At 38.3% G+C, this 25,693-nt stretch overlaps 1 protein-coding gene across 12 annotated transcripts in view; it reads left to right on the forward strand.

Moving 5' to 3' along the window:
• MEIS2 (Meis homeobox 2) overlaps nucleotides 1–25,693 on the forward strand; it is a 173,466-nt gene that overhangs the window by 39,981 nt on the left and 107,792 nt on the right. For 7 of the 12 annotated variants that reach the window (XM_038136813.1, XM_038136815.1, XM_038136817.1 and 4 more), the window contains 2 exons: nucleotides 2,838–2,939; nucleotides 12,950–13,095. In XM_038136813.1, coding sequence (XP_037992741.1) covers nucleotides 2,838–2,939; nucleotides 12,950–13,095 — 248 coding nt within the window. The remainder of the gene's footprint in view (nucleotides 1–2,837; nucleotides 2,940–12,949; nucleotides 13,096–25,693) is intronic. The other 5 variants (XM_038136818.1, XM_038136820.1, XM_038136823.1 and 2 more) reach the window with 1 other exon arrangement.

Genomic DNA, 25,693 nt, shown 5'->3' on the forward strand with positions numbered 1-25,693 from the left:
TTTCTTGCCATTGTCCAGGTGAATCTGTTTTGCAACAAATAAACAGAGTTGAAAAGGGGGTTTTGTTAGTGCCTCATAAGTGAATTGTCAATGCTGGTGTTAATTTCAGAAAAATGGCCCCAGACCTGCACTCCATGTGATAATTCCTTCCTGTTCTCTGAGCACTCTCCATCCAAATGTGAGGGCCGGTGCTCATGTAAGTGTCCTGACTGCAGAGAGACCAGCAGCACAGGCAGATCTTTGTCCCTCGGAGCACTTCTTCCTGGGAAAGCTGGCTTGCTCCGTGTGTGTAATCCCCAAAAACAGAGACACAGCATGTGCAGCAGGGGAAGTGAGGTCCAGAAAGTGTTTTGGCATTGCATTCATCAGAGGTAGAAAGAGGAAATGGCAAACCAACCTTGATTTTCCCCTGCTCTCTCAAAACAAATTCTCACATATGCTGCAGGAAGACAGAGACAGGATAATAATACTGTTCATACTTCAGGATTTTGGTCAGTCACAAATACAAAAACTGTCCAGTCTCTGTACTGAAATTATAGTGCTAAGACTTGCTTTTGCTTCTAGTAACAAAAATGGAAATCCTGCTATTTAGCTGAAGGAGAAAAGAAATAAGATGTCCTTGTATATCTATTTTCATCTCAAGTACTGTGTCAAGAACCTGCCTTCCAACAGAGTATTTCAGGATGTTCCTTTTATGATGCACATTTAGAAAGGAGGAATTAGCAAAAAACAATAGCCATGCTCAGACTTGAAAGAAATGTAATGCTCAAATGAGCACAGGAGTGTGGTGGCATGTTTGTATTTAAAAGTAGTAATATATAATATTTGTTTATGTAAGAGCCACCACCAATATTAAGTAATACTTTCAAAGCAGTTTTCATTGTAAGCTGTGTGCCTTGATTATTTGAGCAGTTAAAAAAAATATTTCCCTTAAAATTTACTGAAGGTAACTTTCTGAGCCAATAATAGAAAAAGGGAATAGAATACCTTGTTTTACATAATGCTATTAGCTATCTCAATTTTTATGTGCAGTAAAAATCTTTGTTACGTTTTAAAATCTGACATAGTAAAACACAGGTAAAAATATCTTAACTATAAAATTGTAAGGGAGAGGTTAACATCTTTGAGGCAAATCTTAATTGTCAAGATCCTGTTTGGTGGGATTTTGTTTTGTTTTGTGGGTTTTTTGTCTTTTGTTGTTGTTGTTGTTGTTGTTTTTGGGGTTTTTTGGGTTTTTTTTTAGTACCAAGCCCTCTTATTGGCATCAATTCACCAGGTTTTAGGAAGAGGGGGAGAAGGAGAGAGAGATGGAGAGACTGTGAAGTTTCTTCTAATGCGTAGTATATTTAAACACTGTACTTTCTGGATTGATGCCACTAACCAGCTCAGAAATGATTCCTGTTTCCTCCTTACAGACTTGCAGTAAGGAGTCAGAGATGACCATGTCTACAGTCATTCCTAGCTGGTGTCAGAACATGACAATTCTGTTGTTCTGGGTCAGTGGTGAATAACTCACTCAAATGGTGCAAAGTCAGCCAGTTCTTAATTTTTTATCTCCTCAAGAGTGCATTCAGTGACTTTATCACTGAGAAGAATGACTCCCCTGCCTAGTGTGATCAAGATCTGGAAATTTGTTGCATCAGCACATTTAGCCTGGACTGCTACTTGATTGGTGGGGCTTATATTTGATCTTATGGCAGACAGGTCAGCTCTCTGACTGGCTAGGTGAACCTAGGTCCAGAGGGAAACTCCATTTTACCCATCTGAACCTGAAGGAAGGGAAGTCTCATAAACTTGCCAGGCTTTTCATCTGGGGTCCCTACATGTAGGCAACACTAACTCCTTTGAAGTTGAAAGTGGGGTGATGTAAGCTCTCTGGAGTCCAACTTGTGAGACTCTTCCCTAAAAAGAGCTCAGTTCTAGGAAGACTTTGTAGGCACTTCATATTTGTGTTTTGTCATATTTTCTGCAACAGAGAAAGATCTGAAATGAAATTACAGGTTATGAGCAAAAATGCAATGCATCAGGTGTCAGAGTGGATGGCTGTGCTTTTGGGTTTTGTGTTGTGAACTTTTTAAAAAATAGTTACAACAACTTAGTACCCTGTGGTTTTGCTATTCTTATGCTACCTTATTTTCTAAATCCACTTCATTGGAACTTTTGTCAAAAGCTTTTTCCCCTGTTTCTATGGAGTTATGTGTATGTCAATACTTGCAATCACTTAAAGCAGCCCAAAGCATCTTATGGAACAGTTTGGCTGCAGAGAGAGGTGACCATAGCCATTCCTTCTTTTTTGCTTGTTTTTTAATCATATTATCTTGAAAAAAATCAGTAAAATTATACAATAGAAAAAAATAAATTGCTTGTCTGCCTTTCTGATATCATAAAGATATCTGTCAGGGACTAACTATGAGTTTTAGCTCCCTTATGCTTGCTCTTTGTCCATCTACTGAACTTCGAAGGAAAGAAACATTTCAGGCCTTTCCAGTGACCACTTTTAAGCACCCAATATGTACAGCACATAAGTTGTAGATGGTTTACAGTTTACGTTTGTGAGGCTTCTTGGAGGAAAAGACTTCTGAAAAACTGTACCCCCAAAAATAAAGACAGGCAGGTCCAAAGCACGCAGTTGTCATCTGGAGAATGATTCACTAGTGGGAGCAAGACTTGCTTGAGTCCTTTGTTTTGAGCTCCAAGTAGCATATCACTTATAAAGAGTATTAGTTGTGTTTCCAAATACATAACACCCTATATTTAAAGTACAGGCTTTAAGTTAAACCTACAAGAGCAGACTGTCAGTGTTCCCACGTAACCCTTCACATTCTGGCGTTTTCCAGACTGCCAGCCAAATGAACACTTTAGGAGGAGGTGCATATATATGTCTGCAGCACCCAGCGGGTTAATCCACCCTACTGTGCATAGGTGTTGGAGCTCTTATGGTATGTAAGACTTGCCAAGTTTGGAGTTGTTTTGTACTTTTAAATTTTTTTATGAACTATGCATTCCCAGCAAGCATCTCTTCTTTTGCTGTTTAAGAGTTTGTGAATGCATATCAAGACAGTACTTTCATTTGTTTTATGTAAAACACACATTTGTATACATTTTATCATCAGAAAAAGTTTTTATGGTTCTAGACCTTTCTCTTAAAACATCTTTTTTTTTTTTTTTTTTTTTTTTTTAGCATTTAGCCATCCTTCATTTTTTTAATACATCTTAAAATAGACAAATGTGCATTTTGGACTTGTGGCCTAACAAGTGTCCTTTTCAGTAGTTGAAGCTTTTAACTTAGTATCTTCATATCTTCTCAGGAATAACTGTCTGTTACATTTCTAGCCTTTTTATTTTTTAATGATGAAAAAATCTTATCCATGTGTACCCATATGTAATATTTCAGTGAGTGCTTTCTTAATAACTAAGCAGCCTGAAAAAAGAGGTTTCCAGTGTGGACATGGACTCTTGCTGTACTAGTGGACATCATTTTAGGGGCTGTCTCCTGAACAAGCAGTTGTGACAAACAGCATTGGGTCTAAGGGGAAGACATTAAAGACATGTAAGACATTAAAATATCCCACAGTTTATAAATACTTTTAACAGCTCTAAGGAAACTTGAGATGCTATGATTGATATTTTCCTTTTTAAAAAAAACCAGTCATTTTTGCTTTTAAAGAAACGACATTAATTATTTAATGAAGGATGGTGCAGGATGTTAGTCATCATCTACTTTTAAGTTCTCACATTCTGCTATATATAAACAAGTGCAAAATAGTAAAGGTTAAATATTGATGAAGTACAACTGAACTTAATTACTTCAATTGCAGGTAGAATTTTAATTGAACTTAGCTATTTTGTCCACATTTGATATTATTCTAATGACAAAAGTAACAAATTTTAAAAGGTACTTAGAACAAACTATAGCTCTTTATGTATACTTTTATACAGTTGATTGAGAAAATGAAAAACATTATCCCAGAACTAAAAAAGGAAAATAGTCTCTTACAGGAGATGTGCTTTCAGCAAAAGAAAAATATTTTTTTTTGTCTCCTGATTTCTTTAATGACTTGTTATTGTTGCCTCAGCTGTAGCCAGTCTGCAGCTGGTATTCTTAACAGAATTACTATGAGAATGCCAAAAATACTTCTCTAAAAATATATTTAAAAAAGATTTAAAAAGAATGCCACTGAAACTGCAGCACAAGGAGACTTTGTGTGACAGTGTTTAGTGGGATGAAAAATTTAAACAGAATAACAGCTATTTACATTCACACTGCAAAGTAATTACTGAAGCATATAGAATACTTAAACCTATTTTTAAAATGCTTTCCTGCAGCACAGATACCAAAAACTGGGAGTACACTTACCAACTTGTACTGAGGTGGGGAGGGTGGGAATTGAAGTTAAAACCATGTAGAAAAAAGTCTATTGAACACTTTCCTGGTGAGGTACAATGTAAGTTTCACTTTTAAATAGAAGAACGTCATAAATCAGCATAAACCACATGTTTTAATGAGTGTATCCCCTCTGGAATTGTGCAGTGCTTGCAATTCTCTGTGACCAAGACATGGATCTGGTCTTAGACTTCTTACTCAGGCAAAACTGCCACTGACATTAATGATAATTTTGCTTGAATAGAACAAAGTCCTTGATGGGAGTTGTGCCAGCATGAGGGGTGCGAGATTAGGATAAACGTGCAAAAAAGTACAACTTCAAATGGCTGTACCTTTGACTTCTACAGCTAGCATTTCCTCCAACTACAAGGATCTTAATTATAACATTTTCTGGTTCAAAGATTAACATTTAGCATTCTGGGAAAGACTTTCTGGACTTTAGTAACCTGATCAGCACGGTCTCCTTTTGGTCTCTGCCTCTTTCTGGTTCTTTGTATTGCAGGGGAGATGATAGTATCTGGCACATTCCTCGGATGTCTTGAAGATAGCAGCCTTCTGTGTTTGGGGCTGAAAGATTGTGAACTCTGTGTTAGCAGAAATGCCACACAGGGGAGGTGAATAGAACATTAAAAAAGCTTTAGCTTTAGGTACTGCAGCGCAAGCAGAGTTGAATTTGAGAGCTGGGACTTAAGTGGACATTTGTCCCTGCTTTCTTCCTTAATAAAATCTGAGTGTTAACTGTGGGTAAGGGCATTTGAGAGATCACTAAAAATGAATCATTGAGTGCCCAGAAGAGCTTTATTATGATATACTATGGAGAACTTTAGAATATACCTAGTACTTTTTAAGTGATTATCAGATACATGTAGGAGTTACTATTATGGAAGTGAATTATTTTGTCCTTTGCTGCAGAAGCAAAATAATTTACCAAATTAAAATGTCAAAATAAAACTCATCAAGAACTGGATCTGTGTGGTCCTTTCTGGCCCTGTGCTCCCATCCAATTTTCTTTTGCCCCATGAAAAGCTATTGAGCAAAAAAATCGCAAGCACCAACCAGCAACATTTGTTGTGTTTGTGTATCTGTAGTCCATTTTGAAAAAGCCTGACGCAATACTAAATCTGGGGAAAAAAATCTCAGTGCAGAAATCCTGACTGGCCAAATTGCTTTTTAAAAAATTACCAAATTTTAAAAATCCCCAGACTGATATTGGGTTCCAGGACTGAGTTCTCATAGGAAGAGGTAAGAGAGGTTGCTTAGTTCAGTTTGTTTGCCCCAGAAGCAATTAGATGGAAAGAATTATTCTGCTCCCGAAGTTCTTCATAAGTGTTGCCACTGCCCAGTTAACCAGTGTGAAAATACCATGGAAAATAAATTATTAAACTATACTGTTATTACTAACTTGCCAGTTCCAGAGAAACAAATGCAGCCACATTTACATATGTGTCCATCTGTCTGTTTTTACACTTTATGTCTTCAACCAGTGGGTGAAATTGTTTTAATCCAAGCTGCAGTCTAATTTTTTTTTTTAATTTGTTTTTTCCCCCTGCTGATATTTTTCTCTGTGTGTATGTTATTTGTAGATGGACATGCATATTCTTGACAGTAGCTAGTTCTTAATTGCCCCTTAAAGTAACTTAATCTATCTGGCCATGATAGTTTTAACTGGAGTATGCAGCAGAGTTCTCCATGGATAATTTTCGTTAGTTAGCAGATTGTTACCATCTCAATGTTGCTGAAATCCCTAATCTCAGGTCAGCGTGAAGCTGCAGTGGTTACAATCCTGTTGCCTGATGCAGTGTGAATGGAAGTGCTTTCTGTCAGAAACATGTGGTCTCTTCAGTGGAGAGCCTGCGTAAATCCTGTGTAAATAGAGGGAGGCTAACAAAGGATGAGCCCCTGCAGCTCAGAGCATTTGGAGCCATTTGGAGGCTGAATTTGCTAAATGCTGCTTATACCGCCTGAAAAGTTGAAGAGAAAGGGGCATAAAATCCCTTCTTTTTTCTCTTTCTGCTCCTACCCTGGGGGGAGGGTGTTAAGGGCCAGGGAAGCCTGAGGTAAGCCTATGAAGACTGTTTTTTCAGTGCTCTTTTGAGTGTGAAAAAGGTGGCATGGGTCACTGTCCCCTCTTTAATGTCGGAAAACCCACACAGTTAGTAAATGTTGCATGTAAACTAAAGCATTTCATCCCTTCTCCTGCACTCCACGGCAGTGGGCCATGAACTAGTCACTTGAAAATCGCAGAAAAATTTCACTTCAACATGTCTGGACAGTTTAGCACAGCAGGAACGTAAGAGAGATCAGTAATTAGCAGGTTGCTTTACTGTTGTTCCCCTTGTCTGCATTGGAACACTTTTTTCACCTGATGAGAAAAAATGTTGGATTGCAATGAACGAGCCATGAACCTCCGGGCTGTATAAAAGAGCTTAACATTTAAACTGTGGTTTATTAATTTTCTCTTATATAAGCTACAAAAATACATTTTTGACATTTGACGAAATTTCTAAGATTTCTCAATTCACTTTACAAATAAACATGAAATCTAAACACGGACAATTAAGGACACAAAAAAATGCTAGTCTTTTTTCTTATTTTTGGACAGAAAAATAATAAAAGGGGAAATGTGAAACTTAACAGTTCTGAAAATAATTTTGATATACTTAGATCACTGATTTTAAAGCATGCATGGCTATAATAAGAGCTGAAATGTCATTCCTACTTTGAATAAATAATAAAACATTTGTGAATTCCTTTTTGCAAGTAGGATATATTAGTGACTCTAGACAGGTGCCTTTCCAGAAACAGAAAATAAACAGTTTTCATTCTGTCTCTTCTAAATGCACTTTATATACAAGATACTATGCAAGTCCTTAAGCCTTTAACACATACTGCCAGATGGCAATAGGGACTTGCTCCTGAATGACAAACTATGCTAAGTTGTAATTAGATTATGTAGAATATCTTTGTATGTGGGATCTGATAGCATCTTAAGTTTTCTTCCTATTTGAATTTGCAATAATTATTAATTCATACATGTGTGAAATTCATACATGTCATCTTTACATTATCAGCCCAGTGGAATTGCTGGGTTTTATTCTGAAAGCAAAAGAACAGTAAAAGAGAAGGCCAGGTCTTTGTCTCCTTCCTGCTTCTAGAAGGGCAACAGGACAACATCTTCTGTAGGAAGAGAGATGGTAGTGATATATATCCAAAGTTTTCTCCTGTTCTCTCTAGTGCACCACTGTCCAACCTTTCTTTCTGTCCAAGATGCTCTCTGAAACATAGAACAGGGAACCATGAAACCTATGTCTGGTGTTTCAGAGACACCAGAGCAGAGAATGCAGTGGTCTGATTACAGCAGCTCACTTGAGAGCACTCTACTCCAGGAAGAAGTGACTATACAGGTCAGCACAGGCTCAGTGTTCCTGTAAGGCCCCTGAACAGCTTCTGATAGCTCTTTTCCTCCTGGAGTAAAGTAATTTAGCAAAACCAGCACAGGTACTGGCAGAGCAGTGCCAGTGATGGCACAGTTCTAAGCTGGGTTGCCTACCTGAACTGTTTGTGATTTTCAAAGTCCCATACTTACCAGTCATACCCTATCTTAACTTAGCTTCCCTCTGCAAGAAATTCAGGAGACAAATATGGCTCCTGTGGTGTGAGGAGACTTCAGTCAACTTCCTGGAACAGGGATCATTAAGAAGAAGAGAAAGAAAAAAACAGTCTCTAGCCAGGACTATTTTCAAAGATCTGTGATCTACTGGAGCTGTAAGGCTAAAAGCCTGATAATTTTAACAGGATGGAATGAAGATAAGGATTCTCCTAAAGGGTCTTTGATTCTGGAGCTGACCTTCCCTCTCTCTGTTAGTCTTCCCTAAAGTACAGACTATCTTATCTTCAAAAACATCTTCAGACACTTCTCTCCAGCTTTTTGGCAGTGATAATTAACCAGATTTTTAAGATTTTTCTCTGGTGATGGTATGGATTGTATTACTAAGCTGAATGTCTTTATTAATAATGGTTTACAGTATTTATGTGTCTAGATGGACACATTATAAGTACAAACAAATAATTGCAGATTGTGAATATAGGCTGCATGCAGACCTTCCTCTTTGTTTTGCATTTATATCTATATATTCCACTCCATCAAAATATTAGTCTGGAATATTAGAGTAGTTTACTTAAGATGAGCATGATGCACTGCAGCTTTCCTTTACAGAATCCTTTAACTTGCTTTTCGTATTGCATACACTATTTTTAGAAAAATGGCGAAGTGTCTTGTCTTCCCCCGAGTTTAGATACTCCTGCTGTTCTCTCTTTTCCTTTAGTGTGACAAACCTTAAAGCTGTAAGGGACCTCTGATGATGAAGAAATTCAAACACTGAGTTCTGAAATGTACTTTTCCAGAAATCACTTTTTAAACTGCTCTACTTGCTAAGATGGTAACAGAAACTATTTCTAGAATTTGAATCTGGACTGTTACTAGGCTTCTGTGCTTTGGCCTGGCTGGGTCATCCTTTTCAGTTATCATTTTGATAGATTGTGAATTTGTTATTCATCCTGTTCACAAGTGGTAAAAGGACAAGATGGGCAACTTCTAAACTTGCTTCATCTGTTGCCGTGTTTTTACTCTGTGAAGAACACAAAGACTAGGGTTGAGATAATACTGATAGTGTGGGAGACTAACAAAGAAAAATTAATTGATACAATAAGGTTGGACAGGCTTTACATAGGACTGGTCCCTGTTTCTCAATGAGTCCTTGGCTATGTCAACACTGGGCTTTGCAAACTTACCTGTCCAAGGAAATCAGCTTACAGCAAACTGGAATTATGGTGCAATGGAAACCCTGCTATGACTGCTTATTTGATATTTTTTAAAGAAGAGGTAATCTCCTTTGCTTTCAACGCAAAGGAATTCAGCTTGTGGAAGGAAACCCTCAGTACATACTAAGAGGGCCTGAACACAGAGCCAGTGTGGAAGCCCAACTTTGCACTGCGTAAAGAAGACTTGCATCTTCAGCGTCCTCAACAAACTCTTCCCCTTAAAGAGAAGGTCTTTAAGGAACCCCAGGTGGGTCCCTTCGCAAGGTTTCTTGTAAACTCTCTCCGTATTTTATAGGAGTTATTGAGACAATTACATAGCATCGCTATAATCTTAAACAAGCTGGGTAAAATGCCTAATTCTCTTCTGGCTCAAATCATGCCTAGTCATTGACACCTCCACAAAGAGGGTGCCACTTAAGAATTCTCCACTTTCCTGCAACACCGATAGGGTTTTGCAATCATGTGTACTCTTTGCACAAGAATAAATGAGTGAACATGGGGAGCAGGAGAAAATCACCCTTAATTATTTTGGTTCTGTGTGAAAGAGAGAGACAGTGGACCAAAAGCCAAACCTTAATTTCTTCTCAAGAAAATTGGGATAACTGTGCTTGTATAATTGCCATTTCCACAGAACTTTGGATTTGACTCTACTCTTCCTTAAAATTACCATCTAAGCCAGGATATGAATGGTTCATATAAGCGGAATCCCTTGTAATGATGATTTAAATTATTTAAATTTTGATTCCTTCACACAGTAGTGAAAAATATAGTTAATCCAGTCTGCCATAAAGTGACTTTCATATCTGTTAATTTTATTTGACTTTAGATATTTTACTTTTCTTCATTTAAAGTAACTGACATTTATTTGGATAAAGAAAGCTAGGACCAGAAGTAAATAATTCCATCTTGGAAAAGACAGTTATGAGCTTTTTCTATGATTTCTTCCCACTAGAAGCTGCATCCACTAAAATGAGCGGTTGTGGTCCTATTAAAGATATGACAATACAGATTAACAGGCCTGTCATACACCAGGAGGAACAAATCTTACCGTATATTTCTTCTGATATCATTTGGAGTTACAATATTTGTATTTTCTTTTGTGTGGTTATGGAACAGATTAGGTAAGCACCGAGTCTTATGATTTGTACTGCTGATTAGGATCGGAAGGCAATGAGAGCTTTAGTTGAACTTTTCTTTCTTGGGCTGCTATTAGCTTTTTCAAACCAGGGTATTAATAACCTCATCAAAAAGTCCAAACACTGATATAGAGTGTGGGAGACTCCTGCTGAGGATGCTCACAAATAGGAGAGTATATGCAGACAGACAGGAATTTGTCCATAGAGAGAGTGAACTGGTGTTTCTGTGGTTTGAAAGGATGGTGCAGAGCAGAAGTTTTACAGCTCCACACATCCTGTGCATACACACATTACTTTTACATAAAGAGACAAAGATATCTTTATCCGCACGACAGACAAACAAACAGACTGACTGACTTCAAACTTGCACTTTCAGTAGAGATTTTTTCCCCCCATCTCCGGGTACTGCTTTTCAAAATTGCCTGAGGCTACAGTACAGCACCTCAGATCCCCAAGGCCCATTGCCTGGCTCCTAATAGCCACTCTCCATCTGTGTCACATGAACAGCTGATGAGATAGCTCCAGTGTCTGTATTTTGGAGAGCATATCTACCCAGGTTAAAATGCTGGGGTTGCCAAGGAGCAGTCAGAAGCCATTAGTGTTTGTGAGAATTTGCCTTGCAGCAGTTCCTTGGCATAGTGGAAAGTGTGTGTGCGTGTGTGTGCGCGCGCACACGTGTCTGTGAGAGAGGGGAAGGGTGGAATACATGGGGGGGAAGAAAGCAGCAGAAAGGAGTGCTTTCTAAATAACTGATATATTGCAAAAGCAAACAGTTGGTTACAGTGTTCAGACAGTCCATAATCTCTTCAACTAGTTTACTGTGATTTGACTCTCCTTTCTCTATCGTTAATAGAAGAAAAAAAAAATGCACGAGAAACAGAGCAGCGACTTCAGGGTCTTGCTCTGGTGTTTGGGCAGATGGAAAGGAGCTACTCTGCCTTGGGGCAGGGTGGTTGTAATGAAGTGGCCTGTCAGTCTGTAAATAGTGAGGGTCATCTCTTCCGTGTGATGGAGGGTATCACATTGCAGTGAAAATGGAAATGTCAATAAAATTAATCTGCCAGCTCTTTGCTGTGGCTTTTTCTGTCTCTACAGTCCAAAAGGGTTGGTTTTTCAGAGGGGACGCAGTACAAGAAGGGTGATCTGGCATGGGAGGGAAGATGGAGCTGAAATGCAAGTTTTGAAGCAAATGGACTGTATGTAGCAGCAATGTATTTCGTTTAGTAGCTCTACAGATCTAGACGAGGCTATAGGAATTAGCTCATGAATCTATAGCATTCCTCAGGAAGCTATGGAGCGTCTAGCTCAGGCTACATTGAGCACAGAGTTTATTGTTTTAGGCTTTCTTGGACAAGGTTTTTACTTAGCATGGGATTTATGGCATTTACTGCTAATGAATGTCTATTCTTAAATTACAAAAACCACCGTCTCAGCACAATTCCCAGATGTCCTTCCAGGACCTCGGCTTCTTAAACACCAGCAGGGAGCATAAACTCTCCACTTCTCTGTTTTCCTCTTTCGTGTGGCTCCGGGCTAATGATGTGTAAGGAAAACACAGCAATCTATAAAGTCTCAGTGCTGTCCCAGTATTCTTCATTTATTTTGCATTTGATTATGCCACAAGTCGGATCTTGTTTCTTTCCTTTTTTTAAAGTTATTAGTTCAAATATTAATGTAGGAATATGGCATATATTGCTGCTCTTGATTGATGCCTTCCCAAAAACAGGAAGACGTGCTCGTATGAATTTTAAGAAAGTAGGGGTCCTGCAATGCCTTGCCAGAAGAGTTTTTCAGATACATAATTTAGATGCCCTCCAGGCAGGCTTTCAAGGCATTTTTGCTGGAGGGCAAGAAAAAATAACTATGACTGTTAAAAGTAAATGATTTTTGCTAATGCACAATTAATGCCAGGGAAAAGCACAGAAGAGAAGGATGTTGATGGAAAGTTCTGATTAAGTGAGAGCTCTACCTTGATGTGCATCTTTTTATTTTAATGATAATAACCACTGATGCAGAGATGTAGAAGTTTTCATGTCATGCAAATGCTATATGCAGGGTCACACTAGGTGTACGTGTTTGTGAGTGCGTGTGTATGTGTGCTGGGAGGTGATGGTTACTGGGAGGGGCTCATCTGACAGTGTGTTATGTGCACTGAACGGTGACATGGTTACTGCCACCTCTGCAGAGGGCCTCAAATATATAGACTACAGAACATTTAACTTGATTACTTATACGTACATATTCCGAATGGTTGTAGGGATGCATTTACAGTAAATGGGTTTTCTTGTGGCAGGTTTTCCCACATTGAATCCCATAATTGAAAAAGAGCTACTGCACTATGTCAAGCACACAATTATAATTGAATTAATGATATATGCATGTGTGAAACACAAAATTAGTATTTCGAGAGACACGGTTTTCTAATTTTTATATATTTGCATCGGCATTCTTATATAATGAGAAACAGTATGTGCCTGATCTAACCCAAACTGTGGGTAGATAAAAACCCCTCAAACTGTGGTAGTGTCTTGGCAATTAATGATATTTTTTGGCTTCTGCATTTGGTTCATTAAACATCTCCTCCTTCCTGTTTTTCTCTTTGTTGTAGGTGATGGTTTAGACAACAGTGTAGCCTCACCTGGTACAGGAGATGATGATGACCCAGACAAGGACAAAAAGCGTCAGAAGAAAAGAGGCATTTTCCCCAAAGTAGCAACAAATATCATGAGAGCGTGGCTTTTCCAGCATCTCACAGTAAGTGGTGACCAAAACCAAAAAAAATTTCTATTCATGTGCCTAATGAGGTTTATTCATCATTATTAGAAATCAATTATCCCCATAATTTTTTGCCTATTATTAGGTCTCAGGATTTGGTTTTTTTTTTTTAATTATTAGATTTTTTTTCTTAGGTCTTGGAATCATGACAAATCTCAAAGAAATCTGTCTGTCTATCTATCTATCTATCTATCTATCTATCTATCTATCTCTATATATTTGTATATAGAAATATATATATATATACAAACATCCTATAGAAAGAAAAAGAGAGAGAGTGCAACTCCTTAGCATGGAACACCACCTATATATGAAGTAACCATTTTTGGCTTTGAACTATTCAAAATCTTCCTACAGACAGCAAAAGGGGGATTCTTACTTTAACATATATTAAGCTCAGACTTCTGGATTCTTTATTGCTGGCTTCTGTTTACACAAACTTTGTATGTATGTGGTGAAAGAGAGCCCTGGTCTGTGTGCGTGTGCTGACATGCACTGTGGATGTTAGAGAAGTCAAAGCAGCAGCTTGCAACCCTGTCATTGTTACTTTTTTTGTAAGGAAAAAAGAAGGCTTACAGATTCCCTAATTTTTCAGTTGTGTAACAGAAAGAATAAGTGCCTCTTTTGCTTCTCTTCAAGTCCACAAATATTAAAGCCTGGCCATATTCACATTTGGGGGGAGAGAGACTAAATATGTGAAATAGCAGTGCTTTCCTTGGGCTTTTATTTGTCTGCTTGCTATTGGTTTTGTGTTGGTGTTCTGTTGACTCTTACTGCTTCACTTAGGCATCAAAACACAGTTCCACAGAAAACCTAGTAAGCCTAGTTTACTTCATATGGGAAATGATGAAAACCAGTAAAATTATCAATTTTCTTCTTTCTTGCACTTTGAAATTGTTTCTGACTTGATAAGGCTTGAAATGCTAACTGTTATTAACTGCCTCTTCTTCTACCAAAGTTTTATAAATTTCCATGGTTTTATACATTTCCTGCTGTTGGTTACAGTGCAATGATTCTGGGACCCGATTTATTTATGATAGAGGCTATCGAACTGCTCTGCCAGCAGCACAGCTAAAGGGGCGAGCGATAGATTCACATTTCTAAACCATCATTTTGATGTAAGGACATTAGTAGCAAACTAAGGTGCATTGATCTGGCCTGTGGGGTCAGGATTAGCTGGAATAGCCAGTGTCTCTGCTGGAGTAGTGGTTATTCCTGCCTCTCAGCTATGGCCATTTCAAAGGTCAGGTGCCCTGTACCCACTTGGCTCAGAGGAATTAGACAGAACATGAGTCTCTGGGCTGATTACTTAACCAAAGACAAAATAATGAGTCCTAAGCAAATACTGACTAATTGAAAGGGCTGTAAATCCATTACATATTGGTCAGGGATAATCAGGAGTATTTAATCACTTTTATCTATTCAGGAGCACTGAAGCTGCAACAGCAAAGCCCTGAACCTTGCCATGTGCTTATTATTCTCATCATTATCAAAATTACTTCACAGCTGTTCTTTGCTACATCACCTCAGCTGGAGATTTACTAACCTGTAAAATGTTTTTAATTTGGAAGTCGAGTGAGTGCAAGTGGAGGGTTTTCGTTTTGCTGTAGGGAATCTTTAGACGAGTAGTACAAGCAGACAGCAAAAAGCAGGGCCACAAATAAACAAGTTTGGTTTGTAGACACCTCCATGTTAACTCCATTTCCACCTATGAAATTTGTGATATCTATTTTTTTTTTCCTTCCTGCCTTTCTTTCTTATGTGCTCCTTGAAAGCATTTGACACTTGCTTATTAAACAGTCAACTGCATCTTGTTTCTCTTGAGGAAAGTCCTTCTGGCTTTTTGAAATCCCTTTTCCTTGTTTCTATCCTCTCTCTCCTGGCCCTCTCCATCCTACATGAATTAAGGAAATTTGCCGTCACTGGTGAGGATGGCCTCACAAAAATCAGATTAAATGAACACAAAAAAGCCCCAAACCTTTTACCGTCCAGGCTTTAATGAGTTTGCAGGTGTTGAAAGATTTACTGCGCTGTAATTCTCAGACCTGCAAACTGATAATGGAGACCCCTGACCAGTGCAATGTAAATTCAGAAAGATTCTTGCCATAAACACATGCAGGGAAGGAAGAAAACTCCTTTCTTTTAAAGCTCTCACACTTTTTCTCAAATTAGCTTGTCCATTCAAAATGTTACTCTGGCTGAGCCAGAACAGGGGAATCTGTGATGTACAATTTTATTGTTTCAAGTAAATATCTTTACAATGACAGTCCATGATTCAATGTACATGCCTTCATTACTACTCTAACCTTATTTCAAATTGGTTTGTTCCTCTTTTGTGCTGTATGACCTGTTCTTGTATTACAATAATCCCCTGATGTACCCTTTTTTCTTTCTCTCTCTCTCCCTCTCTCTTTTTTTTTTTTTAAGAAACTAATTGAATTATCTCATTATTTTAATTTGTTAAGCAAATGTATTTTATGTCTCAGGATGTGTTCTTAAAGAAGGAGCTGCTTAGGCTTTGCCCCCTGAATGGGCCATTGGTACATTTTGACATTCATGCATTCATTAAGGAGAGGAACATAAAAGAGCTCTGGTTGTATTTTTTTTTTCAAACACCCAACCAGCATGGAGCAACTTTTCCATAAGCCACAGGGGTCTCTCTACATATGTTCTCAACTGCAAGCCATTGTCACCTATTCTGAATACCTCAAAAGGACAAATAAAAAACTAAAGGCCAACTGTAGCAATTGTTAGCTGTTAGTCTCAATATGACAAAAATCATTAACCTCTGATTTCCCTGGAAGGAGAGGCAGTGGCAGTCCATCTCTCCTGGCATGGACTAAACGTAGAAATCCTTTAGACTGTCAAATTCCAAGAGAGTAACTCAGATCTGACTAATTGTATTTACTTATGATTTTAAATAAAATGCTATTTTTTTTCCTTTATTCAATCAGTTTGCAAACTCCTAAGGCAGCCAATTTTAAAAATTGAATGGCCTAAGTGGCTTTTTTGAAGAGACAGGCACTTGAACTCTGATGTAGAATGAATGTGTCTGACAGGCTGTGTCTTTCGAAACAATTTCTAACCCCTATCTCAGCTTCCATTTTGTAGTAACTTTAATTATATTTGAAATAGGATACACATGCATGTTTTTATTGTTGGAAATCAAATGCAAAGAGTAGGAGCTTCTGTCATGTTCTCGTTCACTTACTGAGCTCTGTCTTACATTTGGAATTACAACACTACCGGAAGATAAAAGATCTGAGGATGAATTGGTTGGAAATGTGTATGCTTTTTCTGGATAATATCCAGTGTTTAAGAAAGTAGAGGAAATCCTAGTCTGGTAGTATAATCTTTTCAATAGTACATAAAGATTATGACATCAGAAAGGTAAACCTGACATTAAGACTGTTTTTAGTTGAGTTCAAAGGTGGTTAAAGAAAAGAAACAGCAAGAAATCTGACCCAAGCTGAGAGTTTATTCATAGCTTTGGAAGACTCCTTTTCCTCTATGCTAAGGAGTTCTTAGTACGCTCAATTAGCCTCTCAGACATCACTGCTTTCCTCCCTCAAGTGCTCCCCTATTTGCCCTGCAAAGAACATATTTGATCACAAAGTGAAAACAGGAAGTGCTCAAATGTATAGATACCTCCAGCTTACACCAGTGCTGAAATTAGGATTTCTTACCAGCAGCTACAGAGCCGGTCCCCCTCCTCTCATGCCCTTTTGAAGGATGGAGGACCTTTAAAATATATATACATAATCAGAAGAGAAGAAAGTTATAAAGGAAGTAATTATACCACTCTATGGGCTTGTACCTCTGGTAGTTCATCCATTTCTGCAGCAGTGTGCCAAAGACTACATTTTTGCTACATTCAACATTTTTTCACCTTTTTTTACCGAGCTGATAGAACAGAGTCTCATTTATGCTTTGACACTTACCTGTAGTGATGCCCTTTGTTAAAATTCTATTTTGGTTGATTTTTTTGTTACAGTCTTTAACAGTCTTTAAGAAGATGTCTATCATAACTAATAGTACCAGATTTACCAATGGTAGCTTGCAAGCTAAAGCTTTCTTAATGAAAATGCCTAATTCCCATCTGATGGTGTTTGGGATGTCTCCCCTAAAGCCAGAGGAGTTGAGCTGGTTTTTCTGCCTTTTTTTTTTGCTAGCTGAAAGTCAGTCTTCTAACTTTGACCAATGTCATTTTAGCCTGATTTCCACAATCTTCTGGTTGAAGATCTTGCTCTTTACACAGTCTATTGTAGAATATATCTTGGTTTTATCTGTTTCATTGTCAGGCTAGAGTAAGTTCTCCTGGAAGGTGGTAAAATGAACCAGCCACAGCTTTTTTACTTACCTGAATTAATTTTCTTAACTTGTCATATTCAGGTGTCCAGATTGGATAATATGAATAGTCTCACTGAAACAGGTTTTTTTTTGCTGTATTATGTGGGTGTATCTGAGAATAAAATGTGTATCTATCATATTATGATGAATGGTTTATCAAGCCTTTTATACAGGCCAGCTACTTTATTTATTCATTAGATTTGATTCTAGAGATGAAAGTCATCAAACAAAGCCAATCTTGGAGCAAGTGTTCATGGAAGTTGAATCCAACCCACCTTCATAAATATCTCCTTCCATATTTTATTTTAGTAATAATACCTTAAAGAAAGGTTACAAACATAGCTGGCTATTGCACTTCACACTGAACAGCTTACTTTCACATCAAACTGCAGAAGAACAGCTTTACTCAGAGATGTGATCTGGGAGAAGCATTCTTCACGTTGTTGTTTTTGCTCTACTTTAAAAAACCAAAACCAAACCTGAAAATACAACAGACCTCTGTCCTGTTAAAATGGCAAGAAGAAGGTTGGGAGACTCCAGATAATACAGGAATGTGCAGTCATTCTAGTGAATTTTAGTGTGTGTGTTGGAGTGCATTGTAACGTGCTATACCCTCCGAGGGTACTCACAGGAGATGGACAATGTGCTCTGATTCTCCTGTAAAACTACCTGCACATGTGTTTGTGTGGCTGCCATTTCCACCTCAGGGCACGGTTGGGTTAGAGAGCTGGAGGAGCCTAAGCTACAGTTTTATTCCTGGTCTGCTTTTAGGCTGTGAGCTGTTTTCAGCAAGGTAATAGGTTGCCTGCTGGTGTGGAACAGACCTCTTTGTACCAACACCACCCTGTTGGAAGCAGGTCCTACAAAATAAAATTGTGCTCATTTTTCAGCTGGAAAAACTTCTGTGAGGAGAGGTTAAATTACTTCACCCCACAGTGCTAAAGAAAAATCAGTGCCTGAATGCTGAACTCCCATGACCTGCAGTCTTGCAGTCCTCCCGACAACAGAGTTGTGCCTCTTTGTACCCCAGAATTGCTCTGGTGTCTCCTCAGAAGGGCTGGTGGTGGCCATTAACATTTGTAGTTACTGCTGCTGGTAGCGCAGCCCTGCCTAATGTCATCAGCATCCCCCTCCTGTCCTGCCCGTCTGCACTACCGTGTCACCAGCCCGGGCAGAATAAACCCGGAAATCTTTCTCAAAATGACGCTTCTGATCCCAGGCTGAAAGATTTCATCCTCTGAGTGCTCCTAGTCCTCGGCCATGAAAGCATCCTGAAGAATTAGTAAGAGACCAAACATTCACATACCTTTTAAACACCACAATCTTAAACGAAAAGAGCTGAAATGGGATGGGGGTGGGGCTTTGTTTGTTTTAAAAATGGAATCTGAGATTAGATCTGACATTTCTACATCCACCCCCTACAGAAGAGGGAACCCAGGGTCATGGGGTGTGTGGGCCTCAAAAGCTAGCTTTGTCTGGGAGTGGTTAATCTAATCATTGTTACATAGACATCTGTTATTTCTTCTGAAAAATTGATGCTTTTGTGACACAATGATCCATCTATTTAGTACAACAGCCTGAGTAATTAAATTAAAAAAAGAATATTTTTGCAGGAGCATGTATTATAAAACTGCCATACCTCCTTGTACCAGTGAAAAGGCTGAGGAGAAGAGGGAGTGGAAGATGGAGAGGGGCAGAGGGAGAGGAGTGCTTTAAGTCTCGCATTGTTTTCTGCTGGCTGGAGGAAAACATCTGTGAATTGTTTGAACTGAACCTTAGCAGGGACTGTCTGAATCTGTGTCATCTCTGTTTAATTTCAGGAAATGATGTCACAGCGCATTAAATAACAATGCTGCATGATTTATTTTTACTTGTACATGCTGTCCTAAGCACTTCAGTTACACGGCAGTGTTTCCAATTAAGTGCAAGCTTTCGGTTTTAAAAAATATACTCAGTAATGCTTTTTTGGGGGGGCAGGGGGTATGGGGAGGCTGGCTTTTTTAGGGGGTCACCAAGGTTCAGGGCTGTCGGAGGGCTCTGGGCCCATTTGTCATGTGCTTATTTGTAGTTGGGACTGGATGTCAGCTCTCTCGTCACCCATGGCAACCTCCAGGACTGTGGGTTTGTTACAAAGCCTGTCTGGGGGAGAAAAAAACCTAAATATTCCGAACGATCCGTCAAAAGACCTATTAGATAGTTATAGCCAGCCCCATGTACTGTAGCTTTTGCCTCGATCAAACTTTCTGCACTCCCCCTTCTTCTGTAGAAGAATAGAGGACATAAGTCAATTCTGTCTGCCATCTGTCGCCTCTCTCCCTGCTCCTCAAATTAAAGAGACAGTCCAAAATTTAAATAATCGGATACAATCACAGGAAGCCGGCCTGGAAATTATTACGTGTGCAATTGGTTGAGGGTTTTTTTACTTCTCATTTTATTTTGAAGAGGGGATCTTTATTCTGCTTCTTTGGAGATCAAAATATGTTGTGTGTTTCAGCTTCAAAAATAGCATGCTGAGAAATACTGTATTTGCAGTGTCACTGGGTTGTCTTCTAATAGGATTCCAAGTTATATATAGGGTGAAATTCACACACACACATACACACCCTCCCCAACCCCCAGAGAATCCCCAAATTGCGAATCCTGCAAGGGACAAGTAAATGAATCACACCACCCTTCCCCTCCAGCTCTCCTATCCCTTTCATTGCCTTTCTGTTCCCAAATTCATGGTCGGCTGTCGGGCTGCAGCAAAATCTTTTTTGATGCATCTGGGAGAATTTAAGCTGTTGAGTCTACCTAATGGGCCTCTTCGAGGCCTGCTATAAGAGTTTTTCACAGTACCCTGTCTGATATTAGCTAGTTACGCTTTACCTTTTCCTCTCCTTGTTTTTATATTTATACCAGCCTGCCTGGTTTTGCCTCCTCCTCATCAACAGGCAACACAATGTGTCAGGACTGCAGCAAGGTGAATATCATTCATGTGACATATGAGGTCAGCCAATGCCAAACCATCAGATAATGTGGCTAGATGCTACTTCCCAGTTTAATATTTTACCTGCCATTTTCAAACAGGGGATTCCTGAGAACAGCAAAAAACATGAGCATGGTTTTGACTGAGGTTTGATTAAAAAGCCTTGACTGAGCAAGCTGAATGTGGCCTAGCAAAAGATAGGATCAGCTACTGTTTTTCTCTGGTTGTTATTGTCAGATTACAAAGCTTTGCAGAGTCAGTATAGGAAGAGAAAAAAGAAAAGAAAAGAAAAGAAAAGAAAAGAAAAGAAAAGAAAAGAAAAGAAAAGAAAAGAAAAGAAAAGAAAAGAAAAGAAAAGAAAAGAAAAGAAAAGAAAAGAAAAGAAAAGAAAAGAAAAGAAAAAGGAAAAAAGAAAAGAAAAGAGAAAAGGGAACACCAAAGTCCAATTAATGAATTCCTTAAAGTAATTGAAACAAGGAACTGATAGTGGCAAGAATTCATTTATATGGAGTTGTGGCTGCAAGGCTCACAAGGCAAAACTTTTTTTAACCAAAGCATATGTGAATGTAAAGTGTTTAAATACTTTTTTAACTCCAAAAACATTGCTCTAATAAATATTGTGAACTGCAGCTTTTGGAGATCATGATCACAGTCAACTAGAGGAGAGAAGTCTTTGGAATGTCTTCAGGGTCCACTACCTAAAGCTGTTGTCATCAGAAAACTCATAGTTCCTCCCTTTCTCTGTAGTGTGAGCACATGATTATATGTAGATATAAAAAGTATTTTTAGGGAAAATACAATTGCTGTTGTTTGTGTAGTGATACTACCTTGCAGCTTTGCCTCGGGATATGTTTAAAACTTTCTTCTCAAGATCCATGAGCAGGACAATTGGTTTAAAGGAAGTAAAATTAGGGTTATGTTGGGAAAAAAAGACAAAACAAAACAAAAGCACATTTCTGCTAACAGTTCCACAACTGCAAAGAAATGGATATGTCAATTCTTATTGCTGCCTAATGAAGAGAGTAGTTTGTGGCAGACAATATTACTCCTGTTGTTGTGGAGTTTGTCTTGAGTTATGATACCTAGAATACCATGCATTACATATTTTAGAGTTGATTGGCAGCACTTGTTTGTAATATCTAAAGCAATCATTGGCATTTATAAAGACTTACAATTATCTTTAAGCATAATGGCAATACAGTTTTCATGCTTTTACATTTGTTATTTTTTATTTTTAACTGCTATCCCCAAATCTGCCAAACTAATTTCAGTGGTTTTGTCTGATACTGGGTGATAGGCCATAAAGAGTTTTTTAAATCTTGGGTTTACCTTTTTATGATGGCATTTCAAAATATGTATTTTATTTGTAGCTGTTGACTACTTATGTCCATAAAATGTTTAACATCTCATGACATACTCTTACAATCTCAGGATAATAAATCTGAGTAGCACAGTAAACAGCAGAAAATATTTTGGTTTAGTGTTTAAAAAAATCTGCATACATAATTTCCTTTTAGTGCTGTAGAAATTTGACTGTCATCAAGATCAAGCTCTTATTTGGTCATTTCAAAGTGGGAACATGATATTCTGAAGTGGATATACTGTGGAAATACTATCTGACTAAATCAGGTTGCAATGGGAAAGTTCCTGTTCACTTTCTTAACACATACTAAATATGTGAAAGGAGTAGATTTTCATAAGATCGTGGACTAGTCTAGTCAATCTTGAAGATTGTTATGTCAATTAAAAAAACTTCAAAGATTATGTAAGCTACATTGTTAGTTGATATGCTCTATACCTATACGGATTGTTATAAAAGCAGTTATTTTTCCTCCCAGGTATGATAAAAAAATAGGGCTTGAGTCTTTGTGTTCAAATATTTGCAGATAATTCACAAATTAGTGACTAACAGTGTGTATCTCTCAGTCCTCCTTCCACTGATTCCAGTGGAACTCTGATCCCTTTGAAAAAGCCAGAAAAGAAGCAGTCACTACATCATAATGGGAGACCGGCAGAAAAACACTTAGTAGGTGTTAAATGCTCTAGCCACTTTATCCATGAATTACACTTAATAACTCTTTCAGTGATTCCCTATTTTATGATAGAAAGACAAATGTCTTGAGTGCTCTACTGTTTGTCACATTCTCTTGTGACCCAGTTTGCACTACTGTCCCCAGGATGGTGTAGCACAAGGGAGCTCTGGTGGACCTGTGGAGTTTTCACTTCTCTTTCTAGCTGTGACGATGACAAGACACTGTGCCTTAGTTTCCCTGTTTAAACAGTATGGCATAATGATTGTGGCTGCTTTTTGAAGTGCTTTCCATATTTACAGATGAAAAAGGCCTTACTGTGTAATGCCTGTGTCTTTTACTTTGCAACAGCTGGATTACAGAAAATTACTCTTCTGCTGTGGTTTTATCCTGCTGTTGAAAGAGCATGACAGTCATGCTATGCTTGTACAAATACCCGAACTTCTGTAGACTGAGTGTTCGGGAGAATTTTCTCTTTATGAAGGAGCATTTAATATATAATTAAGAGTGTTATATTTTTGCTGGTCTATACTGAAGATGAAAGCGTATAATTTCTGCAAGCTACTTCAACACAAATGTCTTGGTTTTGCGTTAATTTTGTCAGGTGTTTTCCTTGCTGGTGACCTGATGTGGTGATTACTGCATGTAAATGCTATCAAATATCTTTCCCAGAAAACACCAAGAGAAAGAACTTTGGGCATAAACTGCTGACCAAGAGGCCATAGTGAGAGTAAAGTAACAGTGTAACAGCATTACCAATGTATCTTTGTACTTCGAGAACTTGCTAGTGGATATTCCCCTCCTCAACAGCCTGGAAATATCCCGACGTCAAGGGTGACTTGGAGCAAGGAGTAAGGGCTGAAGGGATATTGTGAAGTCCCCATTTCAAATTGGCAAGATCCCCGCCAACTGAGGACCATAAGGAGATAGCTGACAGCTGTTTGGATAGTTCACAAATGGGCTGTTCAGGGTTATGGAGTGTGAATAGGGAGAAAGATCATATGTGTGATAACAACTGGAATAAGGAATGTTATGAGTTCAGAAAAGTGATGTGTGTATATTTGAGGGAGTCAGCAAAGGAGTGTTGCATAGGAATTGTGGCACATACTAATTGCAAAGAAAGTTGGCTAATTTGAGGGATCAGTTCAAAATCTTAATGTTTAAGGAGTGCTTAATTTCAACTATAAAGGGAAATTCTGATTTTCTTTTTCAGATATAAAGTAGGAAATTAAACAGAAACGTGTTAATTATTGTGAACAAAAAATAGAGGGAAAATAATTTGATTCACTTCTCCTTTCCATCTTTATTCTTTTGGTGGACTAATCCAAGAGTTGTGTTACTTGGTCTTGTCTGTTTTCAATTCAGTTTCTTCCAGTTACACAGGGACACTTTACTGCATGATCTGACATCACTTAGGAAAGAGAGGTGCTTCTTGAGTTGGTATGAACTTCTCTGTGGATGGTGGGATGAACTGCAGAGTTTTAGGATAATCCTAAGGATTCCACATTGTTTCACATAATATGCCCATTTACACCTCAAGTTTAAACAGCCTACAACCTATGAATGTATTGTATGGTGGCCATAAACTGCCAAGAAAATGCTTCTCAGATGAAAACCCCCTCTACTTTGTGCATATCTAACCAAAACATTTGTAGACAATTCAGTGCCATAATTAATCTTAGCTGTCCTAGCTTTTATGAACTTACATCCCACAATGATCTTGGATGCAACCAACCTTCTGGGGAAGGGGGTTCTTGCCATTTTCTCTCCCTTTTATTTCCCAAAAGTTGTCCATTTAGAAAGCAATAATGCTTTCAAAGGAACCAGTGCAAAACAATATGTGCAGCAGGAGAATAAAATATCTACAAATGAACAGGACTATGGTGTTTTTCTAGAATGAGTACAAATAAACATAACTGTAGAGCTGTGATACTATCATGAGTTTGGCTCCTGGGGTCTGAATCCTGTTCAAAGCCCCAGCTGAAAAGATAAAATATTGCACTTTCCAATTCGGCAGTGCTCTAACATCCTCTACTGCATCCCAAACAATCTCTGCAGCAAACTTCTTGCTGAGACGGAAAACTCTTTAAGACAAGGCCTGGGGACTCGTGAGCTTTCTACTCAGTAGCCTTTAGGCTCACTCCATGAAAAAGTATCTTGCCTAAAAGAGGCCAAATATCACACAACAGAGCTGGTGGGAAATTCAAACTGTTCTAAGCAAAGAAGTCAATAGAGCTGCTGTAGTGAAAGGTAATGTTCAGAGTGAGATCACCATGTTATGATCTCATGCTGAACATTGGGACTGGTTTTCTTTTTTTTTTTTTTGAGGATTATGAAACTAGCCTGAGGCCAGTCTGGTAAGAGTCTGAGAAAGATACAGAGGAGAGCCTGGACTATCAGGACCCTTATTCCCCAAAAAGGGTAACAGAGGCTGGAAAAAGATGAGAGAAATGAGAGCTGTATTGTTATTTCCAGTGTTCTTTCCATCTATCCCAAAAATACAAGATCTAGCCCTAGACAGAGAATGTGTATACTGAAGCAGTGAATAAGCACAGGGTACAAAGAGATAACAGGAGAAATTACTGAAGAAGAACAAAACACCTTGCAGGAATAATGGAATTCAGCAGCCAAACCCCAGTCAGTTAGACTGTAGAACAATCTGTGGAAGTGCCTTTGCTTAGCGCTTTTAAAACTAGACTCAAAAAAAACACTTGAAGGTATACTGCTGAGAAACATCTTACATTCCTGGGTTTACACTAAAGTAGTCTTGCCTGAAGGTTTTCTCATATTTTCATGTTTTCTTATTAATGATTAAAAACTGAAAATATCTTGAAATTAGAGCTGTTTTCAAAAGGAAACCTTCCCAAATTTGGCTTCCTTCAGGTTTAAGTTTATGTTGTATTTGTTTCAACTTTTTAAATGATGTTTCATTTATCTGTCAGTGGAAAAATTATTGCAAAATTAACTTACAAAGTCAAACTAGGAATGGGCTTGAGACACAAATTGAAGAACTAAGCTTAAGAGAAATATTTAATTACTGTTCCTTCAGGCACTGGGAGTGGATGGTGAAGGTCAGCCAGGCTTGGGCTCTGTCAAACTGACAAAGAAAGCAACTTTGTCTTGAGAAACTCATGTAAAAAACACCTCCCTTTCAGATATTCAGAGACAGAAACTGTCACAATACATACAGAGCTCTCCATTCACAACTTGAGAAGCTTCAGCAATATCT

The sequence above is a fragment of the Motacilla alba genome, chromosome 5 (assembly GCF_015832195.1).
Source record: "Motacilla alba alba isolate MOTALB_02 chromosome 5, Motacilla_alba_V1.0_pri, whole genome shotgun sequence".
NCBI lineage: Eukaryota > Metazoa > Chordata > Aves > Passeriformes > Motacillidae > Motacilla > Motacilla alba.